At 36.0% G+C, this 25,692-nt stretch overlaps 1 protein-coding gene across 1 annotated transcript in view; it reads right to left on the minus strand.

Annotated features, from left to right (window-relative positions):
- The window catches only part of PRTG (protogenin), a 129,972-nt gene that overhangs the window by 1,402 nt on the left and 102,878 nt on the right, over positions 1-25,692 (minus strand). Inside the window, exons 12-18 of the mRNA XM_012658026.1 lie at positions 18,282-18,377; positions 16,891-17,077; positions 15,402-15,529; positions 14,003-14,173; positions 7,675-7,857; positions 6,125-6,245; positions 1,485-1,650 (exon numbers count right to left, since the gene is read on the minus strand). Of these exons, the coding sequence (XP_012513480.1) occupies positions 1,485-1,650; positions 6,125-6,245; positions 7,675-7,857; positions 14,003-14,173; positions 15,402-15,529; positions 16,891-17,077; positions 18,282-18,377 (1,052 nt within the window). The remainder of the gene's footprint in view (positions 1-1,484; positions 1,651-6,124; positions 6,246-7,674; positions 7,858-14,002; positions 14,174-15,401; positions 15,530-16,890; positions 17,078-18,281; positions 18,378-25,692) is intronic.

The raw sequence follows: 25,692 nt of genomic DNA on the forward strand, positions 1-25,692 counted from the left end.
ATTCATTACATTATTCTCTCAACCTTTCTGCATCTTTGACAATTTTAAAAAGCAGTTGGGGAGAAAAAAATATAATGTGCCTGCATACACTCAACAAAATGGCATTATATGGAGTATCAACCTTTAGGCTAACCCAAGGGACTTGAGAAAGACATCCTCTAAACTTATTTTTCTCCATCACTTCAGAATTCTACTCCTCTCTGCCTCCTTTCATTTCAGTTTCTTTTTCTTTTTTTTTTCCATGTCCTCTCCACCCTTCCTATCCCCTAGCCTTTCTCATGTCTGCTTTCAAACTAGTAATAACAGATCCATGGGATATTTTAGTACTTTTTATGCTTATTTATAAGTTTTAGCTTCTAATGTTTTAGATTAATTTCAAAAACGTTGAACAGCTTAATTTGTGTTAGAAACTAAAAGCTAAATTAGGCTGCAAACAAAAAAGACAACAGAAGTAGCAAATATCAATTATTGTTTACTCATAATATACATTATATATAGCACTGTGTTAGATATAAGTAGATGGCATCTGTTAAATATAATTACATAAAATTTAATCTTAAAAGTACCTGACATTTTGTTATATTTTTGTTACTCTAAGTCTTAGGAAAGTGTTGGAGGAAAATAATTGGTAGAGGGTTTGGCAAACTTTTCCTGTAAAGGGCCAGATAGTAAATATTTTAGGCTTTGCAGGCCATGTATGGCCTGTGTTGCATGTTCTTTTTTTTTTTTAAACCCTTTAAAAATGTAAAAAACAGTCTTAGCTCAAGGGTGGCCATACAAAACAGGCTGCAGGCTGGCCTGGGCTGGGCTATAGTTTGCTGACTACCTGATTTATAGCACATTGGTTATGGGAGCTACTGCAATAATGCACAATATCTAATGTTGCAAAGTGACTAAAAATAACTTTAAGTTGGTGTTCATAATGCTTACTACTGTACTATCATTACATATGCTAGAAAGGACATAAAGTAACATCCTCCAATGACATTTCTTTACTATATCCAACTTCCTTGGGTCATAAAGAGAAGGATCTTGATGCATCTATTTAGATGTTCCCTATTTCAAAAAGAAGTCATTCATACCTGGGATAGTCTCATGACCAATTCAGTTCAATAGTCAACCAAACTAAGTACACAAAGGGATTAATAAAAAATTGTTTACCCTGTAAATATAGGGCAGCCAAATTATAGTGAATACAGACTAATGACTATACTATCCTTATTTAAGGCATCTTTGTTTCCTATAATCCCATCTAATTGAATTTATGCTCACTTTTTTCTATAGCTTTTCCATTCTCTATCTTCATCTTTTGCTCCCTAAATATTTTATGCAAGGAAGGACCTGGGTAAAATTTGTATATTTCATTAAGAAGAACAGAGATGTAATACATTTAACACATAATTTTTTGGAAGTAAGTTTCACACATGGAGGGAAGATGAATGGAAGGAAGGATTATGCAGCAAACCAGTCTCTCAACTCAGTACCTTTGCATCAATGAAGCTGTCTGGCATTATCATTGGCATTAAGGATTCTTCATTTTCTGCAGCTCCTTCTAGGTTCTTTCCTACCTCATTTCCACTAGCTAAGGAAGCACTGGTACGAGATGACTGTTGAGGTCCATTCTGTGCTGTCTTGGAAGCAGATGATTTCCTGAAATATTGGCAAGAAGAGGAAATCTAATTTCGTATAACATATAGGCAAATGTACCAAATTTAGCTTATAATCATAACTCTGCAAACAACGAAGTTCTTGAATACTCGTTTCTCAAGTAGTTTTAGAAATTGTGGTTTGGATTTTAGCTCCAAATCACTGCTGCAAACTTTCATGATTTGAAAAAGCATCTTGGGGGAAAGCTATAGCCTTAAATTCTTACATCAAAAAGACAGAAAGATCATGAATTAACAGTCTCATGTCACACTTCAAGGAACTAGAAAAAAGAACAAACTAGAGCCAAAGCCAGCAGAAGAAAAGAAATAAGAAAGCTCAGAGCAGAACTAAATGAAATAGGAAACAAAAAAATATAAAGAATCAATGAAACAAAAATTTGTTCTTTGAAAAGATAAACAAAATTGACAGACCATTAGTTAAATTAACTAGAAAGAGAAGAGAAAGGATTCACATAAGTTCAATCAGAAATGAAAAAAGGAGATACAACAACTGATACCACAGAAATATTAAATATCATATATAACTACTATGAAAACCTCTACCCACACAAACTAGAAAACCTAGAGGAAATGGATAAATTTTTGGAAATACACAACATCTCAAGCCTGAGTCAGGAAGAAATAGAAATCCTGAACAGACCAATAACTAGCAGTGAGATTGAAACAGTAATAAAAAATCTCCCAAAAAACTAAAAGCCCCAGACCAGATGGATTCATAGCCTAATTCTATCAGATCTACGAAGAACTGGCACCCATTCTACTGAAGCTGTTCCGTAACATCAAGAAGGAGGCAACTGTCTCTAACTCATATTACAAAGCCAGTATTACCTTGATATCAAAGCCAGGAAAGGACACAACAAAAAAGAAACTACAGACCAATATCCCTTATGAACATAGATGCAAAAATCCTCAACAAAATATTAGCAAACTGAATTCAACGGCACATCCAAAAGCTCACCATGATCAAATGGGTTTCATAACCCAGGGATGAAAGGATGTTTCAGTATACACAAATCAGTAAATGTGATTCACCACATAAACAGAAGTAAAAAATAAAGACCCTATGATCACCTCAATAGATGCAGAAAAAGTATTTGATAATACCCAGCATCCCCTTCATGATAAAAACCCTCAACAAATTAGGCATAGAAGGAATGTGCCTCAAAATAAATAAAAGCCATATAGGACAAACCCCAGACAACATCATATTGAATGGGGAAAAGCTGAAAGTGTTTCCCCTAAGAATTGGAACAAGACAAGGGTGCCTACTGTCACTACTTCTATTCAACATAGCGCTGGAAGTCCTTCATCAGCACATTCAGGCAAGAGAAGGAAATAAAGAGCATCCAAAGTGGGAAAGAGGAGGTCAAACTATCCCTGTCTGCTGATGCTACAATCTTGTATCTAGAAAATCCTATACTCTACCAAAGACTCCTAGAATTGATAAGTGAATTCAGCAAAGTCTAAGGTTACAAAATCAATGCACACAAATCAGTAACATTTTTATATACTAGTAACAGTCAAGTTAAGACTCAAATTAAGTACTCAATACCATTTACAACAGTTGCAGAGAAAATAAAATATCTAGGAATCTACCTAACCAAGAAGGTATATTCCTAGGTATTTACCTAGGCATCTCTATAAGGAGAACTATAAAACACTGATGAAAGAAATCATAGATGACACAAAGAAATGGAAAAACATTCCATATTCATGGACTGGAAGATCCAACGTTGTTAAAATCTCCATACTTCCCAAAGTGATTTACAGATTCAATGCAATTCCCATCAAAATCCTAACATCATTTTTCACAGATCTAGATAAATTAATCCTAAATTATGCAAAAAGACCTGACTTCAAATTGTACTACAAGGCTATAGTAACCAAAGCAACATGGTACTGGTATAAAGGTAAACACACAGACCAATGGAACAGAATAAAGAACCCAGAAATCAAACCATATAGCTATGACCAACTCATTTTTGACAAAGCAGACAAAAACATATGCTAAAGAAAGGATGCCTTCTTTAATAAATGGTGCTGGGAAAACTGGACAGCCACATGTAGAAGAACGAAACAGGATCCCTGTCTCTTGCAATATACAAAAATTAACTCAAGATGGATTAAAGACTTAAATGTAAGCCCTGAAACCATAAAAATTCTAGAACAAAATGTTGGAAAAACTCTTCTAAACATCATTCTAGGCAAAGAATTTATGACTAGGATCCAAATGGCAAATACAGCAACAAAAATAAATAAACGGGACTTAATTAAATTAAAAAGTTTCTGCACAGCAAGGGAAGTAATTAACAGAGTAAACAGATGACCTACAGAAGAATATCTGTAAAATACACATCTGACAAAAGGCTAATATCCAGAATCTACAATACAAAGAACTCAAACAAATCACCAAGAAAAAGCAAATAACCCCCTTAAAAAGTGGTCAAAAGTTATGAACAAGAGTCTTTTCAAAAGAAGATAGGCAAGCAGCCAACAGACATATGAAAAAATGCTCAACATCACTAATCATCAGGGAAATGCAAATTAAAACCACAATGAGATACCACCTTACCTCAACCATCAGAATGGCCATTAAAAAAATAAAAAAACAATAGATGTTGGCATGTATGCAGTGGAAAAAAAATGCTTAGACACCGGTGGTAGGACTGTAAATCAGTACAACCTCTATGGAAAATAAGTATGGAGATTCCTCAAAGAACTAAATGTAGACCTACCACTCAGTCCAGCAATCCCACTGCTAGGTATCTACCCAAAGGAAAAGAAGTGATTATGTCAAAAAGACATCTGTACCTGAATGTTTATCATAGCACAATTCACAATTGCAAAGACATGGAATCAACCTAAATGCCCATCAATTGATGAGTGGCTAAAGAAAATGTGTGTGTGTGTGTGTTTATCACATACACATACACGCACACACACATACACCATGGAATACTACTCAGCCATCAAAAGGAATGAAATAATGCCTTTTGCAGCAACTTGGATGGAACTGGAGAAGATTATCTTAAGCGAAGTATCCCAGGAATGGAAAAACACACACCACATGTTCTCACTAATAAGTGGGTGCTAAATGATAGGTATACATGGTCATATAGTGGTATAAAGGACACTGGAAACTAAGAAGGGGGAGGATGGGAGGAGGGAAAGGGATAAAAACACATCTGTTGGGTACAATGTACACTACTCTGGTGATAGGCACACTAAAAGCTCTGACATCAGTATTATTCAATTCATCCATGTAACAAAAACACTTGTACCCCCTTAATATTTTGAAATTTAAAAAAAGAAGCATCTTTTTTTTGCCTCAATCTCTACTTAAATTACTTTTTATAAACAATTATTGTTTCTTATTCCTAATCTGTACAGAAATTATAATTTTTTAATTTATATTTTCCCCTTCAGGACCACAGATGGTTACACTAACATAACAATTAACTTGCCAATTAACGATGGTAAATTTAGAGTAGCACTTCTGCAAGGTTTAGGCATTACTAAAATGATGTGCATGAAGATTTTATTAAAAATTATTAAAGTGAAAAATGTGGACATTAAAACTAAGCCAGTTCAATATCCACAAGATGTTAGAACTTTTTCATTAATGTTTTTTGAGTATGTTTCTATGCACAAGCATATACAGAGTATACAAAGAGGAGACTCTGAAAAATCTATGGTAATGGAGGGAGACTAGTGATGGAGATTACCCAAGAATAATGTGTATTTTTTTTTTATTTCAGCATATTATGGGGGTACAGATGTTTAAGTTACGTATGTTGCCCTTGCCCCCCCCAGAATAATGTATATTTGACTTTGATTTTTTTTCATTCAAAAACAACCTTAAGAGTAAATGAAGGCAAAAACCAAAATATAAAAGGTTAAAAATAGACAAGTTCACTGAGTGCAAGATACTGCTGAAAATTTTGCCAAAGTCAATCCATAGATGAGATTGTCCGACAGAGTTTATAGATAACCCAGTCTCTAGTTATTGTACTTGTCTTCATCCTTGTCTGGAGAATCCCAACCATATGTCCTATGGTGTTCTCAGTGAATCAGGCATTTTAGGGACTGCGACTTAAATACGAAATATTCTAGACAGCAAGGAATCTTCTCAATAAGCGGATGCATCAGACTAAGTGCGCCATTAAAAAAAAATCCCAGTGATATATTTTGCGTTTCTCAAAACACTAAGGAAATGAGGACACTATCCTCATTTCAGAATATTTTACTGGCATAGTAATTTTTTCAAATAGCAAGAAAATAACCTCTCTCTAAAACGAGCACATTTCTACAGCTGTAAGAACTCAAGTAACAATACTGTACATTTATTTTAAAGTAGAAAATCCCAGTTACTCTAAAGGCGCTTGATTTCAATTTGTTTCCTGTGGTTACCGTAATTGTTTTTAACTACCTCAACATCTCCAGCAATGGAAACACACCTGGCTTTACTTCGGTATATCAAGATGAGAACACAGATGAGGATGCAGGTCAAAGCTATGCCAACGCCTACAGCAATGCCAGTCATTGATTTTTGGTCCAGATGGTAATAGCCTGAATAAACTAGAGGGGAAACACATTTACTCAGAATCAATCAGAAAAATAAATGATGCCATTTATCATAATTCTCAGACATATATTTGCTTTTCCATAATTTTTCCTCATAGGAGAAGTTTTGACATCAATATCTAAGCAGGAAAGAAACAAAATCTTTTATCAGTGATTTCAGAGATTGGTTTATCTTCTATTATTAAGGATTCTAACTACGAGTTTTAGGTCTCATGATTATATCAAACATGAATATTAGTTCTACTGCCCTTCTCCCCACCCCCTATTCTCTTTCTAACACACACAGTTCATAAGTTATGGATAACAGGCACAAAATGTAATTATTCCTCGATGGACCAAAGAATAGTTTTCATATCATGTTGCCTTGAAAGCAGATCTGTACTTTGAAGATTAGTTTTCCACTTACATACATTAAAGCAGGGCTTCTCAAACTTAATGTGCATATGAATCACTAGGGGATATGAAAAAATGCAAATTCTGATTCACTAAGTCTCGGGTGGGGCCCACGTTTCTGTATGTCTAACAAGTTCTCAGGTGATGTCCATGCTGCTGGTCCCAGAGCCATTTTGAGTAGCAAGGTATTTGAGAATCAAATATGAGCCTTGCCTGATGACACTGTGGCTTACTCCTTCCTGTTCTAAATCTACCGCCCTTCCCCTCTCCCCCATTCTCTTTCTAACACACACACACAGACACAGACACACACACACACACACACACACACCCTGGCACGGAATGACTGTTCTCTGTGGAACTAAGAGCCCTTAATTAATCCTGTCCTGAGAGTTCAGCTGACATTTCCTCCATTTAAAACTACCCTCCTTCTCCCACAAAGAGGAGGGAAAGGTGGTGTCTAATCCTGTACCCCAGCGGGCACCAGATTTCTTCAGAACAGGCTGACAGTTACACTGAGTGGAGTGAAGGTGGCTCTTTAAAAATATTTTTCCGATTGCTTTTCTGGAGAGAGGAAAAAAACCACTCTCCAGAAAGGCTGCTTTTTCTGTGGTGAAAACTCTTAATGAAAACCATGTTCTTCTTAACTTAAACACCACAATCACCGCTGCTGTTTATTTCCATGAAACCTCCCAGGAAGCTCACTCCCATCAGTACATGGGCAGTGCAGCTTGTCTGTCTTGGTGGTTGCACAGCTGGGAAAAGAAGTAATTGGGAACACTGGTCTGAAAAGTGCACTTAATTCTGAGGTGATTTTGCCACTTCTAGAAGTACAGAGAAGAGCCATGTGGCTCATAACATTAGAATCTCACCAGCAACAATTTAAGGAACTGAGAGCAGGTTTAGGGATATGGCAATTGTAGGAGCTGAAATAAAGTGTAAGGGAGCTAGATATATACATACATATACATATATATTTTTTTTTTTTTTTCTTTAAGAAAATTCACAGTGATGGTGGCAGTATACAGACCTTTGGCATCAGCAGAATCTAAACGCTTGGGCCTCTGATTTGATTCAGAAGTTTCCTTTGGAAGTACTGCCAGCTCCACAGAATTTGAAAAGGGTCCCTCTCCCACCTCATTTGATGCAGATATCTTGACAATGTACACATTTCCTGCTACCAGATTTTCTAGCAAAGCCATGGTTATTGCCCCTATAAATACATCAATTACAAATTAAGTAAACATTTATCATTTATTCTTTCAATCATACAAACATGGTCCTTTTTTAAAAAAAAATGTATTTTTCTGATTATAAAGGTGACATGTTCATTGCAGTTATTTTAAAAATATTTTTCTGATTATAAAGGTGACACATGTTCATTGTAGAACATTTGGAAAATAAAGATAAATATAAATAAAATTACAATCTCCCATTATCAGCATTTTAGTGTATTTGTGTGTGTGCACATGAGTATGTGAATACATATTTACTGCATGTATTTTTTTTTTTTTTACTTACAACTATACACACGAGGAAGCATGTATTTTTTCTATCTTTCACTTAACATTGTACCATGCACATTTCCCCCATATAGCTCTTCTCTGTCATTTTATTTTGGCAGTAGTTCTTAAAAGTAGCACGCATTTTTGTTTGGGTTTATATATACATATGTAATTTAAAATGCATATATTTAAATATATATATTTATATATACAAAATGTTTTATTTTTTACATAGATATGAATACAAATGGCATTAAAAACATTTATTATAGAACATTTCAAACATACAAAGAGAATGGTACAATGAATCTAGATTCAATAATTATAACTGGATTTCTAAAAATGCAATGTGAGAGACTTTTTATTAGACATGTTTAAACCACTTATGGTAACAGCTGCGGTAGGTAATCTTATTCTTCCTTCTTAAATCAGAAACAACACAGGTACTTTTGAAAGCATGCATATACTTTTCACTGGCCTAATTATGATCTCAGATTTCTTTAAGGTAAACAGGAAAGAAAATGCAAAGTTACATAGGAACCTCAGAGTGTTCCTGTAATACAAATAGAAATATAATCAGAAAGTTGTTCTAGCACTGCATTTGTAGGTAGATATACACAGGGAATCCCAGCTTTCCTGCACTGATTTCATGTCACTTTTTTCTGACTCAGAGCAACCTTACATTAGCTTCAAAGAGTTTACAATAGTTTATAGCAGTCACCTCCCAGCCAGAGCTGGCTACTCTAGGGCACTTGCTAGAGTGTACTTCATTATGCAACTGACACGTGGGGTGATTTTAGAGCTGAGGTCATGATACAGAGGCTACCTCTGCAGGTCACATGGTATGAGGCAGCCCAAACCTCCAGCAGCAATGCCAGGAGCCAGAACACAGCTTGTTTTCATGTTCTCTGGTTTCAACTTGGCCTGAAGAGGGTGTGAGCTACCTGAGTACACAACTGTTCAATAAACAAAGTAACCCCTATTTAGAATCACGAAGAGTCCTTCCAGTGTTACCATGTTCTTAGGCAGATGAAATAAAAAACAAAGATGTATTATGATGTGTTACAACTATCTAGAAGGAAGAATATTTCAATTTCTTCACATAGAGAGATATAAATAGAGTTTCCATATCACGGAATATATTTAATTATAAAACATACTTGGCAAAATCCAATCACTACCAGAAACTGACAGTCTTTTCACTTAATTTAAGTTTTATAAGTGGATCAGCAGTATGTGTGTGCATGTACTCCCTGTCCCCCCACAAAAAGCATCTTCATTTAGGGAAAAAAGGAAACTATAACATTCTGGCTCCTCTATGAGCACATTCAAAGCATTTCCCAATGTTAAAGTGATTTGTCTATATTCTCTCAGTAGACTGTCTCAATCTCAATTAGTGTGATTATGTCAGTGTCCTGCCTTTTACATGTGTCTGAATTTTTAGCTAGACTAGGAATTTCATAAGCAATTTCATAATAGCGTTGGATCAATGTTGATCAAATCCTTACATACTACCAACTAAGTAATCTGTGACTTGTGGCATGTTACTGAAGTCTACTTTTGCATGGGGGCAATAGTTCCTACTTCACATTATTATTATAAGGATTAAATAAATTATCACGAGCAAGTGTGTGACCCAAGTGTATATACTCAATAAAAGTTAAGTTTTCTTTCTCATCTCTGTCTTCTCTTCTTCAAAAAGAAAATTTTTTTTTTCATATTTGAACACCTTAAGGTGGCTAGCAGAATGCTTTGTACAAGATACTTCTTAGTAAATGTCCATTGAACTTGTTAAAAATACAAGCTGTTTGTGACAGATTTGGGGGTTGGAGAAGTGCCCCATGGTGCAGTCTCAGGCCTTTCTCTCTCTTGTCCACATGTTTTAAATGATTGTTTCCCCCAGTTCTATAGCCTTAAGTATCATCTACACACTGATGACTAAGTTATATCTCTAGTCCATATCTCTCTCATGAACTTAACCCTCCCACTGTTTAATCAGCCTCTTTACTTGGACACCTAAAAGACATCTCCAATTTAACATGTTCAAAACCAAACCACTTATTTCTCCCACTAATTTAGCTTCTCTTTTTTATTACACTACATATCAATTTACAAGCAAATCTGATAAGCTCTTCTTCTAAATTATGTTCCAGTAACTTATTACCTTCACCACTAGCACCCTGGTCCAAACCCTCATCAACTCTCACATGGACACTTGCCTATTAAATGGTCTCCAAAATTCCACTCGTACCTTCCTATAATTCATTTTTTCGGGTTGGCAGAGCAAACTTTTTAAATGTAAATCTGGTCAAAAGTCTTCAGTATCTTCTATCTTAGAATAAAATCTACAGTTCACAAAGTCTAGTCTACAAGATCTGCCCTTGGTTACCTCCCTACCTCATTTCTTACTGCCTCCTCTTCCCCTCACTCTAGCCTCCCTGGGCTGCTTCTTCTTTTAACATGCCAAACACACTTCTGCCACAGGGCCTTTGTACTTCTCCCAGATATCCACAGGGCTACACTTAATGTTATTTCTTCCAAGAGAACTTATTTTACAACCTCCATCGCTTTGCTTCTTTTCTCTATTGTAGCTATCTCTGAAGCATTTATGACACTACCTGAAAATTTATATATTTATCGGTTTGTTACCTGGGATATAAATTCCAGTGGGGGTAGGGATTTTGCTTCATTTACTGTGGTACTGCAATGCCTTGTACAGAGCCTGACACATAGTAATCACTCAATAAGAATTAGTTTAATAAACGAATATGTTTCTACTACTGTTAGTCCAATTCATTTGGCAAATGCTGAGTTAAATGGATTTCTTTATTGCAGGACTTCTAATTTCCAATGTGAATCTCTAACAGAAAAAATGGTATATGGTATTTCTCAAACTCATTTAATCATGGAAAAAATTTTTTGAAGGAGGGGCATCTTTATAATCTCAGGGAACTCATAAAGAACAGAGTTCAGGAATTGCTGAGGTAGAGCATAATTTCCTCCAGCACCTTTTAGATTTGAAAATAATTGAGTAGCTTGTGCTGATTTACCACATACCAGGAAGGTAAAGACTGTAATTTATGATCCACTTTAAATTATACACAGGTATAATTTCATATTACATTTCTGCTCAACCATTCTACCATGTACCATTTTAGCCATAAATACCATATGCTCACCAAAAGCATTTTTAAATGTTTTGATTCGTGAAAAAAATCTTGTTCAATTTGGGATTAAATTTGTGAATTAAATATGTATATAAATATGTATAAACCTAATATGTATAGAAGACTAATAGGTATATGGGAAAGAGAAATTGACATTTCCTCTCCTTTTTTCCTCCATCTTTTTCTACATCATTACCTTTCCAAAAGTTGCCATAATTAGACACAAAAGACAATTTTACATTTTAGTTTTCCTTTAAATGCCATGTTATATTCCTTCTTTTTGTTTACATGTAAGTCTAACTCTATATTTTTCTCTCTCAAAAAAGTAAACTTAATTGTTTTTTACTTACATTGTTTATTTGTACTCTATGAATCACTGGCATTTGCTACGAAAAAAGTTCTCTAAATTTAACAAATGACAAAAGCTTTTCGCGAAGAATGTTTCTTAAAATTGCACCAAAAAACATACAGATTTTTTTCCCTGTGCATTATTATATAGTTAGAAAAGCTTATGTAGATGTAAAAATCTGCAATTATAATTCATGTTGCTACTGAGCTGTCAATAAGGCAAAATATTATTTTCTGAGCTCTGTCTCAAAATGACAAATGAATACATTTAAAAGGACTCAAAACAAATCTATATTGCTTCTTTTTAGGCAGGTACAAATAAAGGACTAAAAGAAGTATGTGCTCATGCTATCAAAAATCTTTATTAATGCTTATAACACCTCATTAAGTCAGGTTAGGCATGTGGTTAAGCATTGTGTGAATAAATCATTTTGGAATTGAATAACTGAAATTGAATTACACATTTTAAGAATATTGCAGTAGACTGTAACACTAAGAGCCCCCAGTGAATTACACCTCCATCTATTCAGATCCTTGGGTAGCCCATTCCACACTGGCTCTGGGCTTGGCCACGTGACTTGCTCTACCTGATCAGACACTAGCAGAGGCTTGTAAAGCTTTTTACATGGGGCTTCTTCCCCCTCTTCCTGATTCTGGAACCCTGTCCTGCTGTTTTTAGACTACTCAGACCCTACCAAAACTGTAAGATGGCTGTAGCCTCATGAGAGACCAACAGAAGAACTGCCAAACTGATTTCAGTCCAAATTGCTTACTCAAGGAATGAGGAGAAGAAAAAAAAAATGGTTGTTTTAAGTTGTAGAATAGTTTGTTAGGCAGCAACAGATAAGACATATAAATACAAAATCGCATTGCTGTCAAGTACTTATTACTATCAAATCTCTTCAGGGACCAGAAAATTGTTTCTTAGTGGGGCTTTTGCTTAATGAAAAATATGAATATATAATCATTGAAACTCCAGCTAAAGTTATCATTTGTTTATTTTATAACTGCATAGAGTTTTATATTACATGCACCCAAATATCCTTTAAAGTTTATCTTCTTAATTGGGTAAATATTCCTCTTGAAAGGTAAAATGTATATGGAAGTAGCTAGTACTATAAAGTGATTGACAAATTTCCTTCTTGAAATCCTTCTTAAAGCTTTTTATTGCTTGGCAAACTATTCTTTTCCCATCATGTCTGTCTGAATCAAGGAAGTGCCAAGATAATGAAGTTTTACTATTTATGTGATGGCTCATCTAAAAACTGGCATATGGGACTTGTCCAAATGAAAGATTCAAGATCTCGAAAAGGATGTAATGATTTAAGCATGCAATGTTAAGAATTTTATAATACAGTTTTTCTCAGCTAAAAAAAAATTACTGTTAAAAAAATTAAATTGGCAGGGAAGGGCAACTGGGTACAGTGGCTCATGCCTGTAATCCTAGCACTTTGGGAGGCTGAGATAGGAGGACTGCTCGAGCCCAGGAGTTTGACACCAACCTGGACAATAGCAAGATCCCGTCTCAAAAAATTTAAAAATTAGCTGGGCATAGTGGTGTGCACCTGTAGTCCCAGATACCTGGAGGCTGAGACAGGAGGAACACTTGAGCCCAGGAGTTTGAGGTTGCACTGAGCTATGATCATGCCACTGCACTCTAGCCCAGGTGACAGAGTGAGACTCTGTCTCAAAAAAAAAAAGAAAGAAAAGAAAAGAAAAGAAAATTCAGTGCTCTTAAGCCCTAATCAGCTTTTCTCTGTATTTAAGAGGACCCTAATACTCACATGGGTCAACTTATTTCGTGTGGATCATTTTAGTAGCAGTACAAAAGTCTCCTCCTTTAAGCTAGATCTTAGTCCAATGTTTCCTACTCCCATGCAAGATACACCAGAAACCTAACAATTATCCATAACAATTCTCCCTCCCTTATTCCTCCCTCCTATCATCCAAGCTATCAAGTCCTATTGATTTTACCTCCTTAATATCTTTCAAATATCCTTTCCTTTCCATCTTAATCCTCACCATCCTAGTTCAGGCTTATCATCTCTTTCCTAGACCACTACAATTACTTCCTAACTAGTCCCTTTACATTATTCTTACTTCCACTTGTCCTCTTCTTTCATAAGAGTAGAATGATCTTTCAGAAACATGAATCATTCTTAAAATTGGTTGATGGCTTCCCAATGCTCTTTGAATAAAACCAAAATCTTTAATTATTTATTACCTCATACATAAAAATATAAATTCAAAACAAATTCTACATTCCTCTTTCCTTTTGTTTCTGCGACACTAATAATCTTACTTTCCATCCTCCTTGGTAATTTATGATCATATTTACCTTCTCGGTGCAGGACCTGCCACTCTCCCGCAATCCAGGCCTTCCTGGATGCATACAGGATGGTATAGCGCGTCACAACTGTCTCTGGGCCGTCGGGGGGTTTCCAAGAAACCAGAGCAGTGTCATCCTCTATCAATGTCACTTTTACTCCAACTGGTGGGCCTGCTGGTGCTGTACACACATGTGAAAAAATATTGTATTACTAAAATAAAATCGTTCATAAACACTCAAATACCTGGCTGACAGGCTTAAAAAAGAGTCCGAAAAACTAGCAACCACTACTATAAAAATCTCAAAATCACAGCTTTTAAAGATCATTAGCAATACTAGTAAAGTACTATTTTTTATTCTTTTTCTGAAAGTTAATTTCATTTTTGTAGTATTTAAAACATTAAAAAACATAAAGAAGATGGTGGATTCCTAGGCTGGGAATTACTAAATCAAAGGGGTAGCATTTAAAAATGAAGGGCTCTTGAAACGTTTTGCTAAATAGCTAACTAGAAAGGTTTACAGTTTCACCAGTAGTACCTGTCCTTCAGATACTGAGTTTCTCCTCGTAAGTATTGAATCTAAATTACAGCTCGTACTAAGATGCATAGAACACTCACTTAATCTGATCTAGGAGGTCACTGAAGAAAAAGCTTCTGACACCAAAACATTTAGTTATTCCCTGAAAAGTTGTAAATCAATGAGTTCATGTGGCAGACTTAAGTCTAACAATTTATATTAAATATCTGTGAAAAGTAGTGAAATCTGGGAATTTTAGTTGACTCCATGTTTAATAAGAGCTAAAAGTCTGAAGAGCTGGGTTTGGGCACCGCATCTCATACACAGTATTGCCAAAACCATAGCAAAGCAGCTCTATGTTCGCTGACATAAATGTCTCTTGCTTTCTCTCTGGATAATCAAAACACAGCAGGAATTATCCCTATAGATTTTCTAGTCCTTTACCCTCATTTTAGAGATAAGAAAATGCAGGTCTAGAAACCAAAAATACTTTAGCCATAGGTAAGCTACTGAATTGGTGCTCAATCAGATATATACATTGTGCTGTATATAGAAATGAGTTTTAATGTGGCCTCATAAGATCATTAACAAATACATTATTCACTTATTTCCATTTTAAATTATTTAGGTGCAGCACACCTGATTAGAAAATAAGTCTTCCCTAAAGGGACAGTAAATGTAAGCCCACTTGCTTGTGTAATATGTATGTTCAGAAGAAAAAAATAAACAAACATATTAAAGGGGAAAAAAATTTCAAAAAGTAAGAAACAAAACAAATACATACACATCAACTAACTGGTAGGTGGCAAACAAGGTATGTCCTCCTCAAAGTGACATATTTAACATTTTTTTTTTTAAAAGATAAAACCCATAGAGGTGCTGCTTTCTTTACCTTCTGGAAGTGTAGAATGGTAGACTACAGGGCTCCAGGGACTGGAAAGCTGATCCACATGTAATCGAACAGCAAATTCATATTTGGTGTTTGGTTCTAGACCTTGAACCAACATGTGAGTTTCTGATCTATAATAATGAGTAATAAAGTTGTTAATGCTGATAGCATATTGTTTCTAAATGATTGTCAGTATTTCCAACCAACAGGTAGGGCATAATATTATTCATTAGCTCCTCATTTTCTTTAAAAAAATTTTTCAGACTGAAAGAACAATCTATGTAACAAAAATACTTGTACCCCCTTTAATATTTTGAAATTAAAAAGAGTAATCTAATCTGATTACTACAATACATTTAACACATTAACTGCCATATGAGTTGTATTTAACTCATGCTAGTTATGAGCCCTGGGCCTCATGAAGCACATGTAACTCACACGTCTCTTCACTTTGGGAGCTGCATGAACTATTTTTCAAGTTGCATATAACTCATGCACAGAAAACAATAAAAAATAACAAATTCCTGGGCCGAGCACGGTGGCTCACGCCTGTAATCCTAGCTCTCTGGAAGGCCGAGGCGGGCGTATTGTTTGAGCTCAGGAGTTCGAAACCAGCCTGAGCAAGAGCGAGACCCCGTCTCTACTAAAAATAGAAAGAAATTAATCAGACAACTAAAAATATATAGAAAAAATTATCCGGGCATGGTAGCGCATGCCCGTAGTCCCAGCTACCTGGGAGGCTGAGGCAGAAGGATCACCTGAGCCCAGGAGTGTGAGGTTGCTGTGAGCTAGCCTGACGCCATGGCACTCAACTCTAGCCCGGGCAAAAGAGTGACACTCTGTCTCAGGAAAAAAAAACAAAAACAAAAACAAAAACAAATTTTTCATTAAATTAGAAAGGATCATTTTGTTTTTGCAGTTTTTATTCTATTTTCATAATAAAACACATGGCCCCAAGGAAAAATTTTTTTTCTAGTGTGGTAGTCAATGTGTTAATATCATCCTATAGAAGTAAGTCTGTAAGTTGCCTCTGATATGAAACTAGAAAATTAATGGTATGGAAATGTCTCAAAAGAAAGTGATTTTCTTTGAAATATTGGAAGTCAAATCATTCTTTTAAAGCATAGTCATGGGTATCTTTCTAACTCTAACCTAGAAAACGGAATGACAACTAGCCCTACTTTTTGATGCCAGCATGAAAACGGTCTTTTGCTAGCTAAGTTTAGCCACTTGAAAACAATAATAGCTTCTTGCCTAATCTTGTTGCATGAGGCTGGGAAAATATAAAAAAATCACTTAAGTAAATTAAATGTCAAAAAAGTACAGCTTTCAGAACTGAATATAGTAAGGATGTAAACCTCCCACCCATTTTATAAGTAAGATAAGTCTTAAAACAAATGCTTACTACTGAAGCCCACGCTGGGCCCAGGATGGTAAGAAGTATGAGTAGGGAGGAAAGCAAAGAAAACAACCATTAATAGAGGCTACATACGTTTGAAGGTACAGAACCAAAGAAGCATTCTGCAGGCCGACAGGGTTACAGCGGATGGTGTAGTTAATGATTTGTGCAGTGGTGAACGCAGGCCTCCTCCAGTGCAGGAAGATGGAAGATGAGGTGTTAGCCTTCGCATAGAGATGGTGGGGTGGTGGTGGAGGGGGGACCATGCGATCACGAACAGCTATTGAAAAAGACAGTGTTAATTTACTGCACAACATAACATTTAATGCAGAAAGTGGTAAAATGGCAAAATCATCGTACCCCACCCTACAAGTAGATTTTAAGTTTTTCTTCCACCAGAGACTCATATTTGTCTAGAAATATATCATCCAAACCTAAACAACTCTCCATGAGTTAAATAAGGAATCAAATATAGTCATGTATCACTTAACAGGGATATATTCTAGGAAATGTGCCATTAGGCAATTTTGTCATTGTGTGAACATGATAGTGGTCCCCAATCTTTTTGGCACCAGGGACCAGTTTCATGGAAGACAATTTTTCTATGGACTAGCGGTCGAGAGGTGGGGTGTCGTGGGTGGGTAGGTAGTGGTACAGAGCTCAGGTGGTGATACATGGCCTGTTTCCTAACAGGTCATGGCCCGGGGGTTAGGGACCACAGTTAGAGTACAATTACACAAACCTATATGGTATAGCTTACTTACTACACACCTAGGCTATATGGTACAGCCTATCGCTCCTAGGCTACAACCCTGACAGCATGTTACTATACTAAATACTGTAGCAACTGTAACACAATGGTAAGTATTGGTGTATCTAAACATAGAAAAGGTAATGTGTTGCTCTATGAGGTTATGACAGCAATATCACTAGGTGACAGGAATTTTTCAGCCCCATTATAATCTTATGGGGCCACCATTATATATGTGGTCTGCTGTTGATCAAAACATTGTTATGCAGGACATGACTGTACTATTAACACTTAACACATTGGAAAACAGATGCACAGAGAAGTCAAATGGTTAGCCAAAGACATTCAGAAAACAAGCAGTAGACTTAAGACTACTAGAACAACCACCTCTTTAGTAGTAGTAAAACTGAACAGCGATTGGAGACAATTAGCCTCAAGATGAAAACAGATAAAAGAAAATAGATTATAGTATTATATGTATGTATTCAGTGGTTATTTTCCCCAGTTAAATTTCTAATGGTCTTTTGCATGCAAAATTAAAATAGGTACTCATAATTTAATACATCTCACTTGAATATTTACTGAGCACTTATGTGTTCAAAATATTCTGCTAGGCAGCATGGAGGTAATTAAACCACCAAGACTTCCAAGTAGTAATGAGAAATTTAAAGGGGGAGGAGGAGAAAAAGGAGAGTGAGCCACAGTGAAATAAACTCCCGGGACTCTCACTTACACACGCATCCCGGCGTGCTGACTGTCTGATCTGCCTGATAGCCATCTTCTATGTTGTTGTAAGCCAGCAGCCTCACGTGGTATTTTCTTCTGGGATCTATAAAGAAACCAACAGATAATAATTAGGACCGGGCCTTCAGATATGAGCAAAGGTTCTGGATGGAGCCTTTCTAGATTTTGCTTTAACAACCTTCAGAATGCATATAAGTTCTAAGTAAAATTAAAGTTTTCTTTCTCTATACTGCACAATGACTCAGCAATTTACTTTAGTATTATAATGACACTGCTATTGTGACTATCTACTAATTATTTATAATTTCACTTTACTTAATCCAATTTCAAACAGTAACACTACCACCATCACTCCTCTTTCTCCTTAAATGACCAATTGGATTCTTGGTTTTAAAAGCCTTCGGTTGCTTGATGGATCATTTATGAGAGGTTTTTTGTTTACGCAATTGTACTTGAGGGTAGTTTACTTAAAAGCATGGAAATCAAAGTGAGATTGTTTTCTCCATCAAAGTTAAGGAAAAGTAAAATTGTCATTCTTTAGTACCTTTGAAAATTTATATAATCATGTGTTGTTTAAGTGTGTCCTTTCTACAAATCTACATTTTAAGTTGAGAGCTAAATTCACGAAGAAAGATGAGTTGGAGCTCCCTCTACTGGTGTTCATTAACTATCACAATACTAAAACTGAAGTCCATAAACAGACACTTTAAAAGGATTTTCTCAGGGCTTTGAGGAAATACAGAGTTACAAATTTTAACTGATATCCTTTTAAAAATGTCCAAGAAGTTTAATAATATAAACACATTTAAAGTTAACTGTTTATGATGACATTTAACTACAGAATACTTGCTTAGGGCAAAAAAAATGCTACTCAAAAATGACATAATTCTCTATTATACTTCTCTAAATAATAATAAAACAAACACAAAAAAATTTCAGTATTTGATAAGGGAAAACAATCATCCTTTACAGATATACCTAATATGGAAAAAGATGTGAAATTAAAAAATAAAAATAATCCTACAGTGAATTCCAACATTTAAAAAATCTAAAAATAAAATGTGAAATTTATGAAACTCTCTAAAAGTCATTTAGGAGTTTATATAAATATTTTGGAAACTGATAAATATATTCTAATATTTAATATTCAAATGCAAAAGAAGTCCTAAAATGTTGAATTTTCATTTCTATTAGTTTTGACAAAATTAAAAGTGCAAGCAGAAAATTTTCTGCAACTTAGAAAATTCCTGTGCTTTCTAGATAGAAAGATAGGAAGACTGAAATAACATATGACTTTCCTATAGAAAATGTCTTTTAGATACATTATCTTACTTGACTATCACAAAACTCTATAAGGTATATGTTATTTCTATTTTATAAGCTGTGGTACAAAGGTGTTAAGGAGAACATCAGTGCCCCACAAAGCAGAACCAAGAACCAAGAACTTATGGGTGTTTCCATGACAAAGTACAGGGACTCTAAATTTACACAAATTTGTGCCTGTATCACAAGTTAAGTTTGTCTCCTTATGATAAATTTTAAAATTGAGGTATTTTCAAACAGTTTATAAAAGAATTATCAAAAAACATAGACACACATTTGGATTTCATACTCAAATGATTTCCAACACTGAAATTCTAGGACTCAAAAGGTTTTGGCTCATATTAATGGCTATTTAAATATTTTTTTCTTTCTTTACTCCTAACATATTGCCAAACACATTAGTCAACTGAATTCTGAGTTTACTATTACAAATACTCCCTCGGGATGGGTATAAATGGCATTCAATTGGCTCTTTGCATTCTAGTTCTTTCTAAATTCATAGTGCAACTTTGAAAGATATTTCTTTTTTCTGTCTCTACTCAATTAGAAGAGTGTCTTTACGAAAGCCTCTTGAATGTAACTTATTGTGCTAGGAGTACAGCAGATACAGAAAAGCAAAGATAGGACAGTCAAAGTAACTCATGTTCTCCTCAGGGAGCCAGACATGGATAGAGCTATTTCTCATAGAAAACTGATTTTGATGAGGGTTTTGAGTATAGGCAGGAGATTAATCTTTTTTCTACTGTGCAAACAACCTCAATCAACACTGCATGAAGCCTTCTTTGGAATAGTTACTTTATTAAAATTTTTTTTTATTTCAGCATATTACGGGGGTACAAATGTTTAGGTTACGTATATTGCCTTTGCCCTACCCAAGTCAGAGCTTCAGTCAGAGCTACCCCAGACAGTGCACACCACACCCATTAGGTGTGTATATACCCCTCCTCTCCTCCCCACTCCCATCTGCCCGACACCCAGTGAATGTTATTACTGTATGTGCACTTAAGAGTTGATCAGTTAATACCAATTTGATGGTGAGTACATGTAGTGCTTGTTTTTCCATTCTTGGGATACTTCACTTAGTAGAATGGGCTCCAGCTCTATCCAGGCTAATACAAGAGGTGCTAGATCACCATTGTTTTTTGTGGCTGAGTAGAACTCCATGGTATACACACGCCACATTTTATTAATTCACTCATGTAGTGATGGGCACTTGGGTTGTTTCCACATCTTTGCAATTGTGAATGGTGCTGCTGGAATAGTTACTTTTTGTTAGCCATAAAATGTGTTCTCCAAGTTTTCCTTTTTTCTTCCTTAGAAAATGAACTTCTTATACTAATTTTAAACCTAGAATTAAAGGGTTTTTTTGTTGATCTGACAAGAACAGCTTATGTGTCCCAATGAGAGAACGCAGTTGCCCCTTTAACGGCCACAGCACCTGGCTATGGCTCACTCAGGGCAGGGTCAAACAAGCCCCATGTGAAGAGAAGCAACTCTTCTGAGGCCCATTTGGAAACCATCCAATTATCAGGGAGTGATCATCTCAAGTTGCAGGTTCCTTCCTGTGCTAGCTTACCCGAGGTCACAAAAAGGCAAACCACCAAGCAGCAAAAATCAAGTACATTGGGTGTACAAGATCCTTTCTATCCAAACAGAAAAGGTAAAACAAGAACCAGAGTAATATTGGAAATTATTTCAGTAGAAAAAATAAAATTATAGGACATAATGACATGGAAAAAATAAAGGTGAGAGAAAACACATTCGAATTTGTTCATATGTGATTTGCTCTTTATGCCCTACGAAGAACTTCATTTTAAAAAATAAAAAGTGCCAGGCTAGGGGCAAAGCTGAGCGATGACCCAGGTGGATTTGCCATGTGCTCCTCTTTAGCTTTAAAAAAACTGACTCCAGTCTCAAAATCTAATCATGATATTATTTTGGCTTGTTAATCCAGAGACCCTGGAACAACCTGGCTCATTCTTGTTTGTCAATTTGTTAGAAATTTGACTTCACATACTGTTTGTAAATATAAAGAGGAACCAAGGACTAGAGCCCTCGAATAATGTTAAGATGAGGATTATCAGGCAGTAAGGGTGATCCGTTAAAAGAGAAAACAGAGGAACAGCTATATAATTAACAGAATTAAGGATAAAGAGTAAAAAATAAAGAATTTAGGACCAATATATTAAATGCAGGTAAACGCACAAAGAATGAACCTCAGCATAAGTAGCACATGTCCTGAAACTTGCCAGTTCTACAAAGATCCTCTGGTGGCTGAGGGACAAAGCAGAGAGGATCAACACTGAAATGCCACAGGGAACCAGTTCCCCGGGCCTGTTATAGTCCTTCTTGAATCAAGCATTGCCACGTATGTGGTGCCCGGTTACACGAGACTCAGCAGACTGAGGGTATGTGGTTTGAGGGGAAAACAGCAGAGTCAGGAAGAGCAGCCACAAGGAATACTGCAGGCCTCTCAAAACCCATTGAGGGAAGGAGGGGAAAGAGAGCGCAGGAGAGAGTTCGTTCCACTTCCTTCAAAACTCAGCACACAAGGCATAAAAATCACTCCTCAATTCTTAACGGTTGATGGCTCAAATAGGTAATATTTGCATTTAGAGTTGAACTTGCTTAAAGATTTAGCAATACATAAAGATGAAGGGTCAGGAAAGAAAGCTCAAATCGATTTAACACAAATTTGACCCTAAACATTGTGATTCATAACAGTTCAACTCTGGAGTGTCAGCTTACATTAAAGTGATCATGGTCCCTAGCCGAATGAACTTGTCATTTCTTCATGAGGGAGTCAACCTTCGGCCAAAAAATGATCTCCTTCCTGACACATTGCTATGGCTATACCCTGTATATTTTCTCCATAGCTCTAGGACTTGTCTCACCTTCCTTCCTTTCTGATTCATTCTCATCACCGGCTCTTCTAGAAAGAGTCAGAACAATATGCGTTGGCTGGCCAAAAAAAAAAAGTTCACAGGTTATCAAATATGTTTATCAAGTGCCTACTAAAAGTTGTGCACTGTATGAAAGACTTAAGGATTAGAAAGACACAAATCTTGCCTTTAATTTCAGTCTACCAAAGGAGACAGACTGACAAATGAATATTCTACATGTAAGTATTATTTATTAATCGTATAGACTTGAGCAAGTTTCTTACTTTTCTAAGCCTCATTTATTTTTATTTGGAAGATAGAGATGTAATAGGACCTCCCTTATAGGGATTTTAAGAATATTAAATGAAACCATGTCTACTAAATACTTTGTACAGTTCCCATAATTAGTAAATACAAAATAGTATATTGTACAGAATATCAGCAAATTAGCAATTAGCAAATACTGAAGCTGAGCTCTAAGCACGTTTTGTCTTCACTAATATTCCCTGGTGCCTCAAGCAGGCAAAGGTTCCCAAGTGTGTGTCTGACTTGTATACACAACTGAAAGAGCTGTGTTTTGTGCTTATGACCACTAAGAACGCTTGCTGTTTTGGCAACTATGTCACATGGTGTATAATCCTCTCAGTGGCAAATCTACCCTCACCCATGTCTTGCATGTTAATCTAATAATCTCTCATCTGCTAACAAAGAGACAGCCCTAATGATGATAAATGCTTTGGAAAACAACTTAATAAATTTCTTCCCTAATGGAAGAATAGTAAATCATTTCATTACAGGGAAATCTGGAAGAGTTTGAGGACTAGTATTAGAAACAGCAAGCAGATGGACACAAAAATTAATTCAATGTGTTAATTATATCCTGTTTTTACAATTAAGTGTTTATTACCCTCAGTGACTAAAATCAGAACAAGAAAAATACAGGCCAATAAAATGAGATTCTTTAATGCCAAAATATTTTAAAGTTGTATGCATCAAGAACTTGCCTTAATCCCATTCTCACTGCAAATGATTTTACAATAGTGCATTAACTATTAATATACCTTTATGCAACATCTTAAAAGACCTACTAAAAACTTTGATATAATATACCCATTTTTCATTGCAAAATTTTCCTAAAGACCACACAACAAAAACCCCATGCCTTCTTCCAGCGTTTTACTTGAAAAACTTGCATTTCTCTTCTCCATCACTAGATGGCATCAGTGTGCCTGTAAGGAGAATAATGACCGTACTCATCCAGCTATCAAGAAGGTGAGAGAGCGGCATGGTGGCTGGTGGCAGGGGCCTGTAGTCCCAAACACAGGCTACTAGGGAGGCTGAGGCAGGAGGATCCCTCAAGCCCAGGAGTTCAGGGCTATAGTGTACAATGATCACACCTGTGAATGGCCACTGCACTCCAGTCTGGGCAACACAGCAAGATCCCATCTCAAAAAAATAAAAAAAAGTGGGAGATATTCAGATATCAGATGAAACTGATGAATGAGCAAATCAAAACAGGTATGCATGAAATACAGCTATTGCTTAAGTTTCACCAAACGAACGACTTGATGAAATGCAAAGCAGGAAGAAGGGCTGCCTTGGATCAGTGTTTGTCATAAATATTTCACATGAACTTCAAACAACTCTGTGAGCTAGCAGCTATTTTTCCTACATGTTCTCTACAAAGGAAGCTGAGCCAAATGGAAGACAACTTTCCCAATGACTCAGCACTACTAAGAAGCTAAGGTTCAGTCTAGCACAGCAGTTAGAGGCTGAGATGTTTAAACCCAGACTGACTGGATTCTAGTACTAGCTTGGTCATTACTGTATAACTTAGGAAGTTATTTTCTCTCTTTGTACCTTGGTTACAATCACCTATAAAATGGGCATGATGATGATAATAGCATCTACCTCATGAAGCTGTCGGGGAGGGAAATAATTTAATTCACATAAATGCTTAAAAGAGTGCTTGAGTATAATATTAACAACATCAATAATAACATACTGATAAAAATATCAATAATAATAATATAAAACAATTACTATTGGCATCCCATAAGTCCTAATCCCTGCTCTCTCATGTAGAAGAGTAAGGTGGTATAGTAATGAAAGAATCAGACTACTTGGGTTTGAATCAGGTTTCCTCATCTGTAAAATGGGGATTAAATGAGTTCAGAAGTGTAGATAGAATGTTTAGAAAAATGTCAGGCATTTGATAGGTGCTTTTTGGTGCTAAATAAATAAATGTAGGAGAGAAAACTGATTTGGGAATTAGAGGATTTGGATTTAAATCTTGGATTAACTAGCTGTGGGGCTGTGAAAGTCACTCCATCTCCTGGAACTCGGTTTCCTCATCTGTAAGATTAGAAAGTTGACATATATCAGTTGTTTTTAAATTTGTTTATAGTATATTAGGGACCTAAGACAAAAGTAAACCTAAGTACTATGCAAGATAGGAATAACTGTTGCAAAAGAGATCTGTTAAAATTCTAAGAGCATTCACAAGAGAGAATGATTACTACTAATTCAGAGAGTGGGAAGGGCTTCATAGATGAGGTGACATGTGAGTAGAATCTGACCCTATAATATGCATGGGGAAGAAGAGATCTAGGCCAAGGGAAGAGTGTCAGCAAAGGCTTGGAGATAGGAACACAGGGATTAAAGCCAAATAACAAGGAAGAGTTCAGATTTGCAGCACTACAGGGAAAATGAGTGAGGGTCACACAGGAACCTCAGGCTGGGGGCAGATCACAGCTTTGAGAGCCAGGCCAGGCATGGTAGATTTTATTACATACACACAGAAGACAGCTAACTAAATGGAATTGTTGAGAGAAGGAATTAAAAAGGAGGAGGAGTAAACAAGTGATAAAGTTTCCAGCACAGGTCAAACAACAGAAGTGGAAGAGGGCATATACTTGGCAGAGGGTTGTCCTTCAGTTCTAAGTCTATGTATGCTTGTGGGCCTACTGTATAAAGCCAGGAGCTCTAGATCACTAATGTTTGAGAATCCGATAGAAAATTAGTAGTAACCTGTGTAAATTAAGAGAGTACATTATGAAGAATGGCATCCTCTCCTACTAAGTGGTTTTGTGACTAAAATCCCCGCCACCCCCTTTTTTTGCCCACTTCTTGGTTTTAGGTTATCTCTGAAAGAGGCCAGGTTACAAGGCCTGAACAAGTGGGAGATATTATTAT

The sequence above is a fragment of the Propithecus coquereli genome, unplaced genomic scaffold, assembly GCF_000956105.1.
Source record: "Propithecus coquereli isolate 6110/MARCELLA unplaced genomic scaffold, Pcoq_1.0 Scaffold57, whole genome shotgun sequence".
NCBI lineage: Eukaryota > Metazoa > Chordata > Mammalia > Primates > Indriidae > Propithecus > Propithecus coquereli.